Genomic DNA, 14,778 nt, shown 5'->3' with positions numbered 1-14,778 from the left:
GGAATTGTTGCTTTGGGAAAAGCAGAAAGAATTGAAAATGGAGATTCCACATCCTAGTGTTGCCAAGCATTGGGAATAGGGAATTTCATCCTGTTTCTGCCTACTAGAGGGATTGGGATACTTAAACTTTATCCTTAACCATCTTTGGATTTGACTGAATCTTGATTGGTTTGAATGGTGGAAATGTGTATTCCAACGCTCCTGTCTTGCTTTGAATAATTTCAGTGTGTTAAACATACTAAAGGCTCAAAAGTTGTTAAACACAGATCATTTTTATTTTCTCTCTAGCATATCCAGCATTTATGACACCTGCTGTATTTTAAAAGTATCTAGGGCCCTATTCCATCTTTTGTACATTACTTTTATAGAGAAATAACTGTCTTCCTCTGTTTACTAGGAAGAGGGCAGGGTGAGGCCCTTTAGAAATGGTTCCCAGCCTGGTATTTCCCTCTTTGCTGCTTATTTTTTCTAATAGAGTGTGAGAAGACAGAAGAGGGTGTTCTTTTGACTGTTGACTGGTGACCCCCTTAAATAACAAAATAACTGAGTTGGTAGGTCCAACTCTGCTCAAGCAGGAGACCCAATACATTTTAGACAGGTGGCTGTCCAGTCTTCTTAAAAATCTCCAGTAATGGAGCACCACAACTTCTGAAGGCAAGCCCTTCCACTGATTAATTGTTCTAATTGTCAGGGATTTTCTCCTTAGTTCTAGGGTTTTCTCCTTGTTTAGTTTCCGTTCATTCCTTCAAAGTGGCTACATTCAGGTCTTCCTTCAAATAAGGAATCATTGCGGATTCCCATGTCACATCACCTCTCCCTGCCCATTCTTTGAGGATTTCAACTTACAACCCCAATTGAGCTCCAAATTTCTCTTGCTAAGCGAGACATTTCAGTCAGTTTTGTCCCATTTTACTATCTTGCCTCAGCTGTTAACTGAATCACTGCAGTTGCTAAGTTAGTAACACAGTTATGTAAATCTGGCTTCCCCATTGACTTTGTTTGTCAGAAAGCCTTTAAAAGGTGATCACGTGGCCCTTGGACACTGCAATCATGAGTCGGTTGCAAAGTCTCTGAATTTTGATTCCATGACCATGGGAATGTTGTAACGGTCGTAAGTGTGAAAAAGTCATAAATCAGTTTTTTTTACAGTGATCACAAGTCACTGGGACACAGCAATGGTCACGAATATGAATTAATTGCCGAGCAGCTGCATTTTGATCACCTGATCATGGGGATACTAAAAGGTTATAAGTGTGAAAAATGGGTCATTATGTCAAACATATGGAGCTTCTCAGTCATCCAGGTCATGTCATGGTTGCCCCAAAAGTGCTTTTCCTTTTTTTTAAAATATAAATTTTATTGTAAATGTTTCCTTAGTTCCAATTTTACAAAGTCTTTGCATACAGGTTACATCCTGTCTCTCTTTTTCCCCCTTCCATCATGTTATACATCCTAATTAAGTCTATCATACAACATATATAACCCAAAGGTCCTTCTTTTCCAGAGGCAACTGGACTTTCTTGGTTTTTCTTTGAAGACCCTGAAGAAGCTTCTTGGATGAGAAGCAAAACGTCTTCAAAGTAAAACCGGAAAGTCCAGTTGCCTCTTGAAAAAAAGCACTTTGGGGTCATAAGTCATTTTTTTTTCAGTGCCGTTGTAACTTTGAACGGTCACTAAACGAAGTAAATCGAGGATTCCTGTTACTTGGCAACTTTCTAGCTAGAAAGCAAAGCTCGGAGGGGCGGGGCCAAAGCGGCCCATCCCGCCAATAGCTATCGCTCCTCCCTCCCTCCCCCGCCCTTGACTTGCCCGCCACCCAATCGCCTTCCGCCGGCCGAACGCGCCAACGAGGCCGAAGCCCACCCTGACGCTCCCACCAATCAGAGCCTTCCTCCGCCCCAGCCTGGCGTCGGGCCTCGCGCGCTTATGCTCGCCGACCCTCCCTCGAGCCTTCCCAGCCAACGGGGCAGCAAGGCTTGCTCATCGAGCGGCCAATCGGCATCGGAGGCTACGGCCTCTCCTCCTTCCACCTCGCATCAGCCGGGGCCAATCGGAAGGCAGCGCGCGCCGCTCGGAGCGCCCGGGGAGCGGCTTTTGACAAGGCGAGAAAGCCTCGGGCCGAGAAGCGAAGCGGACGAGGAGGATTCCAGAAGAGGGGAATTCGAGGCGTCGCCAAGGAGACGGCTTCCCTCCCCCCCCCAGATCGCTCGTTGCTAGGGCGACGCCCGGGTTCTAGAACCGAACCGCGTTGCCGGGCAGAGCGGGGCGTGGAGGTTCCAGAACGCTTGCAAAGGAAGGGCGCTCGACTTCGCGGCCGGGCAAACCGGAGTGCCCGACGGCCACAAGACATCCGCAATTCATTCCAGGATCCTCAGCCTGCTGAGAAAGCCGAGAGCCGGATTTCCCGAGGGTGCTCGAAGAAGCCCGGCGGGGCTGATTTCCACGACCTCAGGACCTGCGGGCGTGGTTTTTAAGGATCGCGGATGATTTATTGTCCTGGCAGTGGAAACCTGGAACCTTCCTGCAGGGGGCGTGGGGGGGCGTGCGTGGGGTGGGGAGACTTCCCCGCAAGGATTCCCATGGCGAGTTGCAGACACGGGTGTTGTTGGCACCCGCAATGCGGGGTCAGGAGTCAGTTTGCCTCGAAATTGCTCTTGAGGGAAATAATTGTCCTTTAAAAAAAAACGTCTGAAGACGTCTTGAAACGCGTGTCGGGATGAGATAGATGAAACGGGTTGCAGGACTGGATTGCCTGGAAATTGCTCTTGAGGGAAATAATTGTCCTTAAAAAAACAACAACGTCTGAACCCGTCTTGAAACGCGTGTCGGGATGAGATGAAACGGGTTGCAGGACTGGAAAAAAAAATTGGGTTGTTTTTTTTTGGCAGTTAAATCAATGGGGGTTAAATCAAGGAAGCTGTGCTGAGGGAACAATCCACCCTGACTTCCCCCTCCTCTTTCAGGTAGAGATGAACCTGTCATGACACAACAGCCTGGGATTGGGGACATTTTGTAGCAATCCCAGTTTGTAATTACATCCAGTGCTGCTGCTCCTGCTGCCTTTCCCTTAAAAAAAACAAAAACAAAAAGTTTTCACAGCTGTAAGTCAACTTGCCACTTGCAGGTAGAAGTGACTGAACCCCTGGCCAGATCCAGCCATGCTTTCTGAAGCTCTGCCCTGCTTTCAGTTACTCCGGATGGGCCCGGCCTCTTCGGGGGATTTGCCAAACCGGGATCTCTACACTTTCCGACCTGCCACGCCCAGCTGCGTTTATCGTCTGGGTCGCCGAGCTGAAGTGTGTGACATCATTCTGGTGTCCGAGCAGACCCCGGCCTTGATCTCCCGGGTCCATGCAGAGATACACGCAGAACGGGATGCTGACACCATGGCGGGGGAGTGGCGAGTGGGCCTGGTGGACTGCAGCAGTTATGGTGAGTTCTTGTGAACACACAAGTAGACCTTGACTGACAACAATTCAATTTAGTGGAGTGTTCAAAGCTCACTAAATGGACTGTTTAGTGTTCAAAGTTACAGCAGCCCTGGAAAAAGTGACCGATGACCACTTTTCATGCTTCATGACCGTTGCAGCAGCCTGGTGATCAATATTCAGATCGATGCCTGTCCGACTGCCTTGTACTTATGACGATTGCGGTGTCTCGCACTCATATGATCACTTTTTGCAGCCTTCTGACAAGCAAAGTCAGTGGGGAGGCCAGATTCTCTCTTAATGTTTGTGTTTGGTTAATTTGACAACTGCAGTGATTTACTTAACGTGGCAGGAAAGGTCATAAAATGGGGCTAAGTTCGCTTAACAAATGTCTTGCTTAGCAACATAAATTTTGGCCTCAATTGTGGTTGTAAGTAGAGGATTACCTGTATTGTGCTGCTAAATCCTGGCCTCAATTGTTTGTTTACATTCCACCTTTATTATTTGTATAAATAACTCAAGATGGCCAACACACATAATACTTTTTCGGCCTCCTTATTTTCCCACAACAACAACCCTGTGAGGTGGGTTGGGCTGAGAGAGCGATCGGTCCAACTCAGGCTCTCTTGGTTTCAAGCCTTAACCACAACACCAAAGAGTTCGGACACTTCTTCCTAAATGTGTTGAATTTGAGCACGGCCGGATATTTTGAGGGTTAAGAATTGCTTTTATTTATTCATTTCTTTCGAGGACTTCAAAACAAAACCCACAACTCAGAAGTTGAATAACTGCCTAGAGCAGTACAGTTAATATTTATATAAGAGGAGTCAACTTTATACTTTAAAAGTCAAGTTCATTTGTGAAGGAGAAACACACATTCTAAAAGGCCTGAAACAAACTACAATACAGCTGGTTCTCAACTTACCACCATAACTGAGCCCAAAATTTCTACTGCTATGTGAGACAGTTGTTAAGCGAGTTGTCCCATTTTATGACTTTTATTGCCACGGTTGTTAAATGAATCACTGCAGTTGTTAAGTTATTAACATGGTTAAGTGAGTTTGGCTTCCCCATAGACTTACCCACAGATCAGAAGTTTGCAAAATGGGTTTGTGTGGCCCTGGGACACTGCAACTGTCATAAGTGTGAGTCAGTTCCAAGCATCCGAATGTAAATCGTGACAATGGGGATGTTGCAATGGTCATAAGTGTGAAACATCATAAATCACTTTTTCAACGCTGTTGTAACTTCAGATTATCACTAAGTGAACTCTTGTAAGTCGAAGACTACCTGTACAGATATTCCTTAACTTAAGAATCATAATTGAACTCAGAATTGTGGTTGTAAGTCTTATCTGTCCTTAAGCAGGTCATCACAGGCTTGGCCTAATTTTACAACTTTTTTTTTTCGCAACAATTTTTAAGTGAATGCTGCACCCATTGTCTGCACCCATTGCCAGAAACTGGAAATAAATGCTAATTTCTCACAGAAAACCATCATAAATCAGGGTCATGTGAGAGTGGGATAGCATTTATTATTGTTATTATTATTAATTGCACCGTCAGCCAGACGTTCAGACTGGGTTTAGCATTTTTGTCTACCTATCGAGTCCTTCCCAAGGACCTGGGACAGGCAATTCTGGATGTTTGATGGGGTTACCGATATCCCCACAGGACGGAAGCTGTTCCAAGTAAAGCTGCCTTCTGCAATTGACTGATGGCAAATTTGTCGATGCCTATGGTGTTCAAATGGTGCTCCAGTTGTTTTGGGACTGCACCCAAAGTGCCTATTACTGTTGGTACTACCCTTGCTTGCCTTTGCCATAGTCGTATTCTATTTCTATCTGTAGGTCTTTGTATTTTGTTATCTTCTCCAGTTCTTTCTCTTCTATTCTGCTGTCTTCAGGCACTGCCACATCCACTCTCCAGACTTTTTTTGTCTTTCTTATCAACAAAATAATTATTATTTAATCTTTATTGAGATTCACAGCGTTTGGGGCTGGTTATTATTATTTTTAGTTAATCTTTAGTGAGATTCACAGCCTTTGGGGATGGTCATTATTATTATTTTTAGTTAATCTTTAGTGAGATTCACAGCTTTTGGGGATGGTCATTATTATTATTATTAGTTAATCTTTATTGAGATTCACAGCCTTTGGGGATGGTGGTTGTTGTTGTTGTTGTTGTTATTATTATTATTATTATTTAATCTTTAGTGAGACTCACAGCCTGATTGGCAGGGCTGGTTGATAGTTCAACAGCTCGAGTGCTAACCAAGGACCTAGGAACTGTTATAAGCTGTTTCAAGTAGGGTAGTTTTTGTAGAATCAGGGTATTCAAGTCTGATAAATTCAGAATTTCGAAATAGCGAGGTAGCTCTTGAGGTATTGCTCCAAGGGCTCCAATTACAATTGGGATAACACATTATTATTATTATTATTATTATTATTATTATTATTATTATTATTATTATCATCATCCTCATTATTTTTGTGTTTCTTGTGGTTATTATGTTTATTACATAAACCATAGACCAGAGAAAATAAAAACACTCAGTAAATATACAATTTTTAGTATGATTGCTAAAATCTATGAGAAAATCCAGCCTGTCAAATTACACATGGTCTAACTATACTAAAATTACAATTCATAAACGGTGTGGCCCATAGTAAGTTTAATACTAAAAGAGAAAGGAATAAGCAGTGCAAAGGGTTTGCCACATTTTTTGAATAAAATAGCAATGGTGGATTAGTCTTGTGTTTCCGACGAATCCCCCAATACTACTGCGCAGAATCTAACCACCTGCGCTGCAGTTATGGACACAATTGTTTAGCAGCCGGTCATACGGTGAGGACTAGACTACACATAACATTTTTCCTCACTGTGTAATTATCTTTTCAGGTACATACATCAATGCTCTCCGCTTGTCCCACGGCCAGCGGGTAGATCTGAACGATGGAGACCTTCTGACTTTCGGCCATCCTAGCCCGGTGCCTGAGGGTTGCGTGTTGCCACCGCCCCACGGCAACTCTGAGTTTTATTTCCTCTTCCAGAAAGTCCGTGTTCGGCCGCAAGACTTTGCAGCTATCACCGAACCCAAAGCCCCGTGGGCTTCTTCCTCTGGTTTCCGGCCAGTGTTGCCTTCCGACAACCATCGCATCCGTCCCCTGTCCCGTCATTCGCCCACCTCCCTCTCGTGCCGCCCCAAAGCCACCCTCATCCTCACCTCCATCGGCAGCCTTAGCAAGCTAAAGCCCCAGCCCTTCACTTTTTCCTTGAGCCGGAGCCAATGCACAGATCCTCCCGCCCAGCCAAAACCATCCCGCAATCGCCGTAAATCGGTTCATACGGTGCTTCCTGAACTGGAGGATGAAATTGCCCGTCTGGAAGAGGAACAGCCACCCCCAGATAAAGAGCAGCGCTTGGGGACTTATCGGTGTTGCCAGAGTAGCAGTTTGAGGCTCCAGCGAAGAGTGCAGGAAGGAAGCAAAAACACCCAGGAAGATGTAGAACCAAAGCTTCATATCACACCGAGTGGGTGAGTCCCTTTAAGTTCTATCAGGGGTGGGATTCTACCTGGTCGGACCGGTTCTATAGAACTGGTTGTTATGATTCTGCCCAGTTTGGAGAACCGGTAAATTGCGCCAACTGGCTGCCCCTGCCTCTCCCCTCCCTGCCTACTCACTCTTTACCTGGCATGCGCGCCATCAAACTCACCTGCTAAGTTGCTATTTTTCCTCTATTTTTCCCCCGACCATCAGCTGTTCTGCTGTGCCGGGAGATTTAGATTAGCTAGAAAGCAGGAAATCATTGGATTTCTTGCTTTTTAGCTAATCTAAAAGCAGAGCTGAATCTTCCTTAGGACTGAAGCTTCTATTTTTCAGTGCAGATTCTGGTAGCAGATTGCAGAAAGATAGATCTCTAAGTGAATCTGTGATTCTGTGAGCAACTCAATCTGCCTGGCTGCTTTGCCTGATTTTGGATAAAAGTTGCTCTTTTTTTAATTAAAAAAAAATCAATATTTACATACATGGTGTGTTGTGAGTTAATTTTGTGAGTTTGCTTGTAGCAAATTTTATGAGTTTATTTGCAAGCAAATTTTATGTGACAGACTCAGGTAGCAGATTGCAGAAAGATTGATCTCTAAGTGAATCTGTGATTCTATGAGCAACTCAAACTGCCTGCCTGCTTTGCCTGATTTTGGATAAAAGTTGGTCTTTTTAAAATAAATTACATTTTTACATAAATATTTACAATATTTACATACAAGCCATGCCCAGTCAGCAAGCCATGCCCAAGTCACACCCACAAATAAGGCCACGCTCACAGAACCGGTTGTTAAGAAACTTGAATCCCACCCCTGAGTTCTATGTTATATGCAACATTACTTTTCTTAAAGGAGCATAGTTAAAGATGCTGAGCGTGTTAGCTGGAAAACTGACAGACTGGGTTCGAGACCTTGCTCCTGCAAGGAGTGAGCTTCCGTTCCTTGCTCCAGCTCCTGCCAACCTAACAGTTCGAAAGCATGCAAATGCAAGTAGATAAAAAAGGTACCACTTCGGTGGGAAGGTAACAGTGTTCTGTGTGCCTTTGGTGTATAGCCATGCTGGTCAGATGACCAAAGAAAATGTCTTCGGACAACGCTGGCTCCCTCGGCCAAGAAACCAAGACGAACACCGTGCCCTGGAGTCGGACACCACTAGACAGGGAAACCCTTACCATTTTTTATTTCTCTGAACAAAATACTTCTGTCTGAGAGGCACCAGGCTAGAAACCCGGAAACTGAATTTTAGTCCAATCTTGGGCAAGAAAGTTAGCTGGGTGACTTTGGGTTAATCACCAGAAGGCTGTGAGTTCTACTCCTGCGTTAGGGATGAAAGCTGGCTGGGTGACCTTGGGCCAGTCACTCTTTCTCTCAGCCCAATTCACCACCAAGGATGCCTGGCCTGGGAATGGAATGTGAAACTACTTTAAGAAGTGCCCAGCTTCAAAGCGTTTCCCAAAAACACCAAGTAGTGATGCTATTGGACACCGTTGACCTGGTCCAGGGAGAGGGGCCAAGGAAAAGGGCAATACTTTTGCATGGCAATACTCAGATCTAGCCTTACTTTTGATGCAACTACTTGCCTTGGAACCTGTCTCTTCAACCACATGGGAGTCGAGGGTCTTTCTTTCCTAAGGATCTAAGTCGGGGCAAGTCTGACACCATCTCGGGAATGCGCTTGGGTTCTTATGATGTGTTACAAATATGTCATCTCTGTTTTTTGCTTCTTTCCAGGAAGCGTCGTGGCCGGCCTCGGAAGAATCCTCTGGGGAGCACTGGCCAGGTTTTCTCTCAGACTCTGTCTTCTCTGGAGCCATGTGCGGCTCCCCGGTGCCACCTTCCCCAGGATGAGATAGTGGAGTGGGTTCAGTGCGATGGCTGTGACGCCTGGTACCACGTAGCCTGCGTGGGCTGCAGTTACAGTGTGATGAAAGAGGCAGATTTCCGGTGTGTTGCCTGCCGTTCATAAGGCCAGATAATCCTCCTCTGGATCCCATCAGTGACTGAAAAGAATTCTTTTAAAAATAAGATCCCTGATGTGACGCATGTGGACTACTGAAAATTTGCACAGGGTAAGCTTTCCTTAGGAAGCAGGTATTGAATAGGGTGAACTGTGAGTACGTGCAAAGGAAACCCCGTAGATGGAATTGGGGTGAGCGACCTTTTACACGTCGTTATCCGTCCTGTTTCTTTGGAAATCATCGCCTTGCTGAGGAACATGCCAAGCAAGCATTTGTGGGAATGTATCATGCTGTCTATTGCTACCTGATAACCACCTGGAGAAGGTCAGCAAGAGCCTGGAGATCAATGCAATGGACCCATTTAGTGCAGAGTCCTCTCCTTGAGACTCCCATTTTTCAAGCCCTGCAGAAGATGTGCAGGGAAGAGTAATCCGGATTATCCGTTGACCTGGACAAACAAATTCATAAAACAGCCGAATATTCATTCCCAAGGTCAGATTGGCACCAGTTTTCTGATCGCACCAAATGGCTCTGTGCCTTACTTGCAACGGGGGGAAAAGGCGTGTGTGGAAACCACCAGCTGCTTCCTGGAGGGTCAACCCTCTTGGCCAAAACACAGAAGAAGAAGCAAACTTGGGAAGGCAGCTCCTAGAATTGTTTCTCCGGATTTGAGATTTGGGGCTTTTCAAATCTTCACTGAGTTCACGTCTGGGACGATTTTCCAAGAACAGGGTATGCTTTGAAAGAGGGACGCCTTCTGCTGTCTTTCTTAAGCCTTTGGGCTTGGTGCGATGGCAGATAAGGAAGCAAGCAAGGAGTTAAAAAGATGAAGAAGTAAATGAAAAAAGACCCCCACGAGTTCTAAATCCCAGAGAGATGAATGGGTTTACATTCAAATTGATGAGGCTGAGGCTGGTACCGTTCACCGTCTGCTTTGTCCGTATTTAAAGCGCCTGTGTTTGCTTGGATGTTACACCGAAAGCAACCAGGAAGGAAAGATTTTTCTTTCCTCTTCCCTTTGCACCCTCTGTTCTCGCCTCCCGGCGCTGGGTTGAGTCTAGTGGGGAAAAGAAGCGGAGGATTATTACTCTTAGCAATCGCTTTTTTTGACTTTTTTAAAAAAAGCTTCTTGCACTTTATAACGCAAATAAGGAAGAGACACACAACGGAGCGCTCCTTCTAGTTTAACTTAGCTCCTCTTTAAAAGAAGCAGGCCCGGTATTTCTCAACCTTGGCTGCTTTTTAAGATGTGCAAGCTTCCATTCCCAGAATTCATGGCTGGATGGGGAATTCTGGGAATGGAAGCCGGCACATCTTAAAGCGGCCAAAGCTAAGAAATACTAGTCTTGTGGCACCTTGTGAAGGCGAGTGTCCTGCTTTGTTGGTCTCAGAAGGTTCCTACAGCATTATCCTCAGGGTACGTTGTGTATATTTGCAGGCGGAGGGTGAAGCTACTCTTAAGAAAATGAAAGACAAGCAGCGAGCTTGGCGGTTTTGAAGGGAGACCAAATCCACAGGCCCTCCCGGATCAAACGATATCACAGACCCCTCTTCTAGTCAAGATGGCAAACTGCCAAAGTTTAGACTCCCAAAAGTTTGTTGACCAGTGTTTTATTTGTCTTTGCACCTGATAAAGGGGTGGCGTAGGGGGGTCAAGTTGCTGTTTTTTTTTAAAAAAAAAATCTTTCTTGAAGAATGCTCAGTAGCCTTGATTTCTAGCATGGAAACTGAAACCCATTTTTAAAAAATCTGCCCGTAAGCCTGTAAAGCAACGTGGCAGGTTTTCCTAAGAAACAGACAGATGTGTGCAGATGTGTATGCACAAGGCCTCCCAGGTAGATGAGGCACTTCACTTAACTGAAAGCTGGGAGAGGTACCGTTTCCCCTTGGGGAGAAATTCTGCTAGGTCCGTGATGGTGAACCTACGGGACGCATGCCAGGGATGGCGGGGGGCCTGTGCCTCATCACCAGATGCTCTTCTGGTTTCTGGTGTGCACATGTGCGTCGGCCAGATGGTCTTCGTGGGCGCCGGAGCACTGGAAAACGACCTGAAAATCGACCAAAAAACAGACCGTTTTTCGCGCCTTTTTCAGGACACTTTCAGGCTGGGTTTTTTGGGCCCAGACGGCCTGAAAACGGCCACCAAAACAGCTGGAAAACAGCCTGAAAAATGGCCCAAACCAGGCCATTTGGGTCTGAAAATGGCCTAGAAAAAAGCCCCCCAAACGGCCCCAAAACAGGCATTCGCACATCAGCCAGCTGGTCTTGTGTTTTCCAGCGCTCTGACACGCACACAAATGCACGCACATTTCCGTTTGGCTCGGTGCAGAAAAAATTCGCCATCACTGTACTACGTACTTAGATCAGTGCCAGGGAATCTGTTGGACAGCAGGTCCCAACCTCCCTCAGCGATAACATCTGGGGGCTACACATCTGGAAGGAAGCGAACCGTATCTTCCAGCTTAGGAGTCAAGCCACAGAATGAGGAACCTTCAACCTGGGGAAATGCCAGAAGCAGGCGCCATCTTTTGGGGGGCGGGGGGGGAGATCTGTTCAAATGCCAAATACAAGCCGCCTGCTAGCAAAAGAAATAACAAGATAAAAAAAAACGGAACCCGTCTCGAAAAAGGATGTTTGTCATAAACCATCGTTTCTGCCTTGTTTTCTGAAAATGTCTCAACTTAAAGCACTTTGCAGTTACAAAAAAGGCAGGCGATTCTTAAGCTTCCGTCCTGTTGCCATTCACTATCCAGCTTAGCAGCACGTATGCTCGCATTTGCCGCCTCTACCAGCTCTGTCTGGGGGGGGGGAAAAAATCTGCTTTTTAATATGCCAAAATGAAAAATAAGCTACTCCTGTTAGGTTCACAGGGAAATTGCTGCCACAGAAGCCACAAGAAAATCAACCAAAGACTTCTGTAGGTTTAGGAAAGGGGCATTCATTTTTTTTAAAATTATTATTATTATTACTATTCTTGTGCACTTGGCAAGGTTGTTTTTGTCTTTTTAGGGGGAAGGAAGGAAGGATATCCTTTTCCTATTAAAAAAAAAATGTTTCTCATCTTGCAACAGGCTTGATCTTAGCATTGAAATAAACCTAAACTGCAAACTTAATGGCTGCGTAAATGTCATAAGGCTGATTGTGTTCAAACTAAATTCTCTTTCCTTTCCTTTTCCTTGAAAAGGATTGTCAACTCATAAAACATTTTGTATACACGTTTTATAGTTGACAACAGAAAGAAGCGGCAAAGAGCAGACGGCAGTGTGGAATCGAAAGTACGTTCCATTCATGTTTTCCTCAGAGACTGATTAGAGGGCTGAAGCTTCTGCCAGGAAAAAAAATCTAATTGGAGAGCATAATCAATGACTCTTGGCTATGGACGTGTTTCATTGGATGATACACCCGAGGGGTGTGGTGGGGGAAGCAGGATCAAGGGTGATAGTGAATTACACATCTCAAGAGTTGGCTACACCCAGGTTAGTGCCAGATGTAGAATGGTAGCTTCCTCATTAGTTTTGGGAGTGTGGCTCGAAGCTCATGATTTAATTGGAGTAACTGCGGGAACCCTGACAATGATCTTATGGCAGTAGAATTACTGGGGGTTTCACCTGATGAAAGAATACTCAACATTACATAAGTTCACAATTACAGGTGGTCCTCGACTTACAACCACAATGGAGCTCAACATTTCTGCTGCTAAGTGAGACAATTTGTTAAGTGAACCTTGCCCCGTTTTATGACCTTTCTTGCCCCATTTGTCAACTGAATCACTGCAGTTGTTGAGTAACATGGTTGTCAAAGGAATCTGGCTTCGCCATTGACTTTGCTTGCCAGAAGGTCGCAAAAAAGTGATCCCATGACCCCAGGACACTGCAACCGTCATAAATACGAGTCGGTTGCCTGCATCACAACCATGGAGATGCTGGAACTGTCATAAGGGTATAAAACAGTCATAAGTCACTTTTTTTCAGGGCAGTTGCAACTTCCAACAATGACCAAATGAACTGTTCTAAGTCGAGGACTAACTGTATAGAAAACTGTAAATGTGCTGAACGCTGCATTCCTCCTTCACCCCAAACTATAGGCATCTGGATTCAGAGGTGTGGATAAACGATGTGGAAGGACAATCATGTTAATCTACAGAGTGGTATTGTAAGCCATAAAATCTATGGCCACAACATTTAGCCTAAGGTTGGAGTAACCACTGATGCCTTGATTTGCAACAGTGATCCCATAACCAGCGCTGGTGTTGGGTACAAACTAGGCCAGGGGTGTCAAAGCTCAAGGTCCGTGGGCTGGATCCATCCCATGGGGTCCTTAGATCTGGCCCATGGGGCCTGCCTTGGAAACAGTGAAGGGCCGGCACATGGTGCATCTGCCAGAGAAAACAGCTTGGGAGGGGCGCATGCTTGTGTTTTCGGCTGCGATGACCTCCTGCAACCCTCTGCCAGTGAAATCAGAGTTTTTGGGAGGCCGCACACAGGCCTCCCAGTTTAGATTTTAGATATTTTTAGATACTAGATATTTAGATTTTAGCAATGCATTCGACAAAGTAGACCACAACCTACTTCTTAGTAAGCTAGAAAAAAGTGGAATAGATAGCACCACCACTAGATGGACTCGCAACTGGGTGGCAAATCGTACTCAACGAGTAGTCCTTAATGGGTCTAAGGTCTACATGGAGGGAGGTAAGCAGTGGGGTGCCACAAGGTTCTGTCTTAGGCCCTGTACTCTTCAATATCTTCATTAACGACTTAGATGAGAGAATAGAAGGGGAACTTACCAAATTTGCAGATGATACTACACTGGCAGGAATAGCTAACACCCAAGAAGATAGGCTCAAGATCCAGATGGATCTTGACAGACTAGAACGCTGGGCCATATCTAATAAAATGAAATTCAATATAGAGAAAAGTAAAGTCCTACACCTAGGCAAGAAAAACCAAAAGTACACATATAGACTGGGTGAAACCAGGCTCAATAGCAGTAACTGAGAGGGATCTTAGAGTCTTAGTGGACAACCAGCTAAATATGAGCCAGGAGCCACCAAAAAAGCTAATGCAGTCCTAAATTGTATTAATAGAGGGATACAATCAAGATCAAGGGAGGTACTAATACCACTCTATAAAGCCACACATGGAATACTGCATCCAGTTTTGGTCACCACACTTAAAAAAAAAATGTTGAGACTAGAAAAAGTAGTAAAAAATGTATTAAAATCCCACCACTGCCGGGGAGGGCTCCAGAAGGCTATTGTGGCCGAAAATGGAGCCTCGATAAGTGGCTTCAAGCTGGCCTCACCCACTCACCCCCCCCACCCCCAGGTCCAACACAACCCTGATACGGCCCTCAATGAAATCGAGTTTGACACCCCTGAACTAGGCCATTTGAAGTAGTATGATGTCCACAGGACATGAAAACCAAAAAGGGTGTTTGGCTGATTTAATTGTGGCCAATGGATTATGATCAGTCAACCATGATACAAAAATACTTCCGGTTTTTCAAATAAATCACCCTCACACCTACGATCAGCAATACTTTTTTTAATAGAGGCCTCTTATGTCATGCAAACAATTGAGCAAATTAGAAAAAATCAAAATACAAAGATAAATCATACGAGTTTACGATTAAAATGACACAACCACCAACATTCTTCTCCCATGCCAGATACAATAGTAAGGTTATGAAAGACAAATGGGGAACGGGGTATGGCTTTGAATATTTATTGCTAGCTTCCTTTCCACGTTTAGTTTTGATGTGTTGGCCTGTTTTTGAATTTGTAGCAGGGCAGGGAAGCGAAATGGGGCACCCGGTGCTTGGAAGAATCCTCCTCAAAACAGATTTTA

At 45.0% G+C, this 14,778-nt stretch overlaps 1 protein-coding gene across 1 annotated transcript; it reads left to right on the top strand.

Moving 5' to 3' along the window:
* The first annotated feature begins 3,066 nt into the window (after positions 1-3,066).
* Positions 3,067-10,601, top strand: TCF19 (transcription factor 19). Its single transcript, XM_026720424.2, has 3 exons — positions 3,067-3,432; positions 6,329-6,965; positions 8,706-10,601. The coding sequence occupies exons 1-3, from the start codon at positions 3,159-3,161 to the stop codon at positions 8,938-8,940; spliced, it is 1,146 nt and encodes a 381-aa protein (XP_026576209.1). The 5' UTR covers positions 3,067-3,158; the 3' UTR covers positions 8,941-10,601.
* The last annotated feature ends 4,177 nt before the right edge of the window (positions 10,602-14,778 follow it).

The sequence above is a fragment of the Pseudonaja textilis genome, chromosome 2, assembly GCF_049901715.1.
Source record: "Pseudonaja textilis isolate UNSWEBS1 chromosome 2, rPseTex1.2, whole genome shotgun sequence".
NCBI classification, from domain to species: Eukaryota; Metazoa; Chordata; class Lepidosauria; order Squamata; family Elapidae; genus Pseudonaja; species Pseudonaja textilis.
The sequence above is the reverse complement of the archived record's forward strand: the minus strand, read 5'-3'. Positions and strand labels throughout refer to the sequence as shown.

Bases quoted from the DNA above. Each gene is read 5' to 3' on its own strand.
- TCF19 (XM_026720424.2), top strand. From the start codon at position 3,159: ATGCTTTCTGAAGCTCTGCCCTGCTTTCAGTTACTCCGGATGGGCCCG. The intron at 3,433-6,328 runs GTGAGTTCTTGT...TTATCTTTTCAG, and splicing joins GGTGGACTGCAGCAGTTATG to GTACATACATCAATGCTCTC. The intron at 6,966-8,705 runs GTGAGTCCCTTT...GCTTCTTTCCAG, and splicing joins CTTCATATCACACCGAGTGG to GAAGCGTCGTGGCCGGCCTC.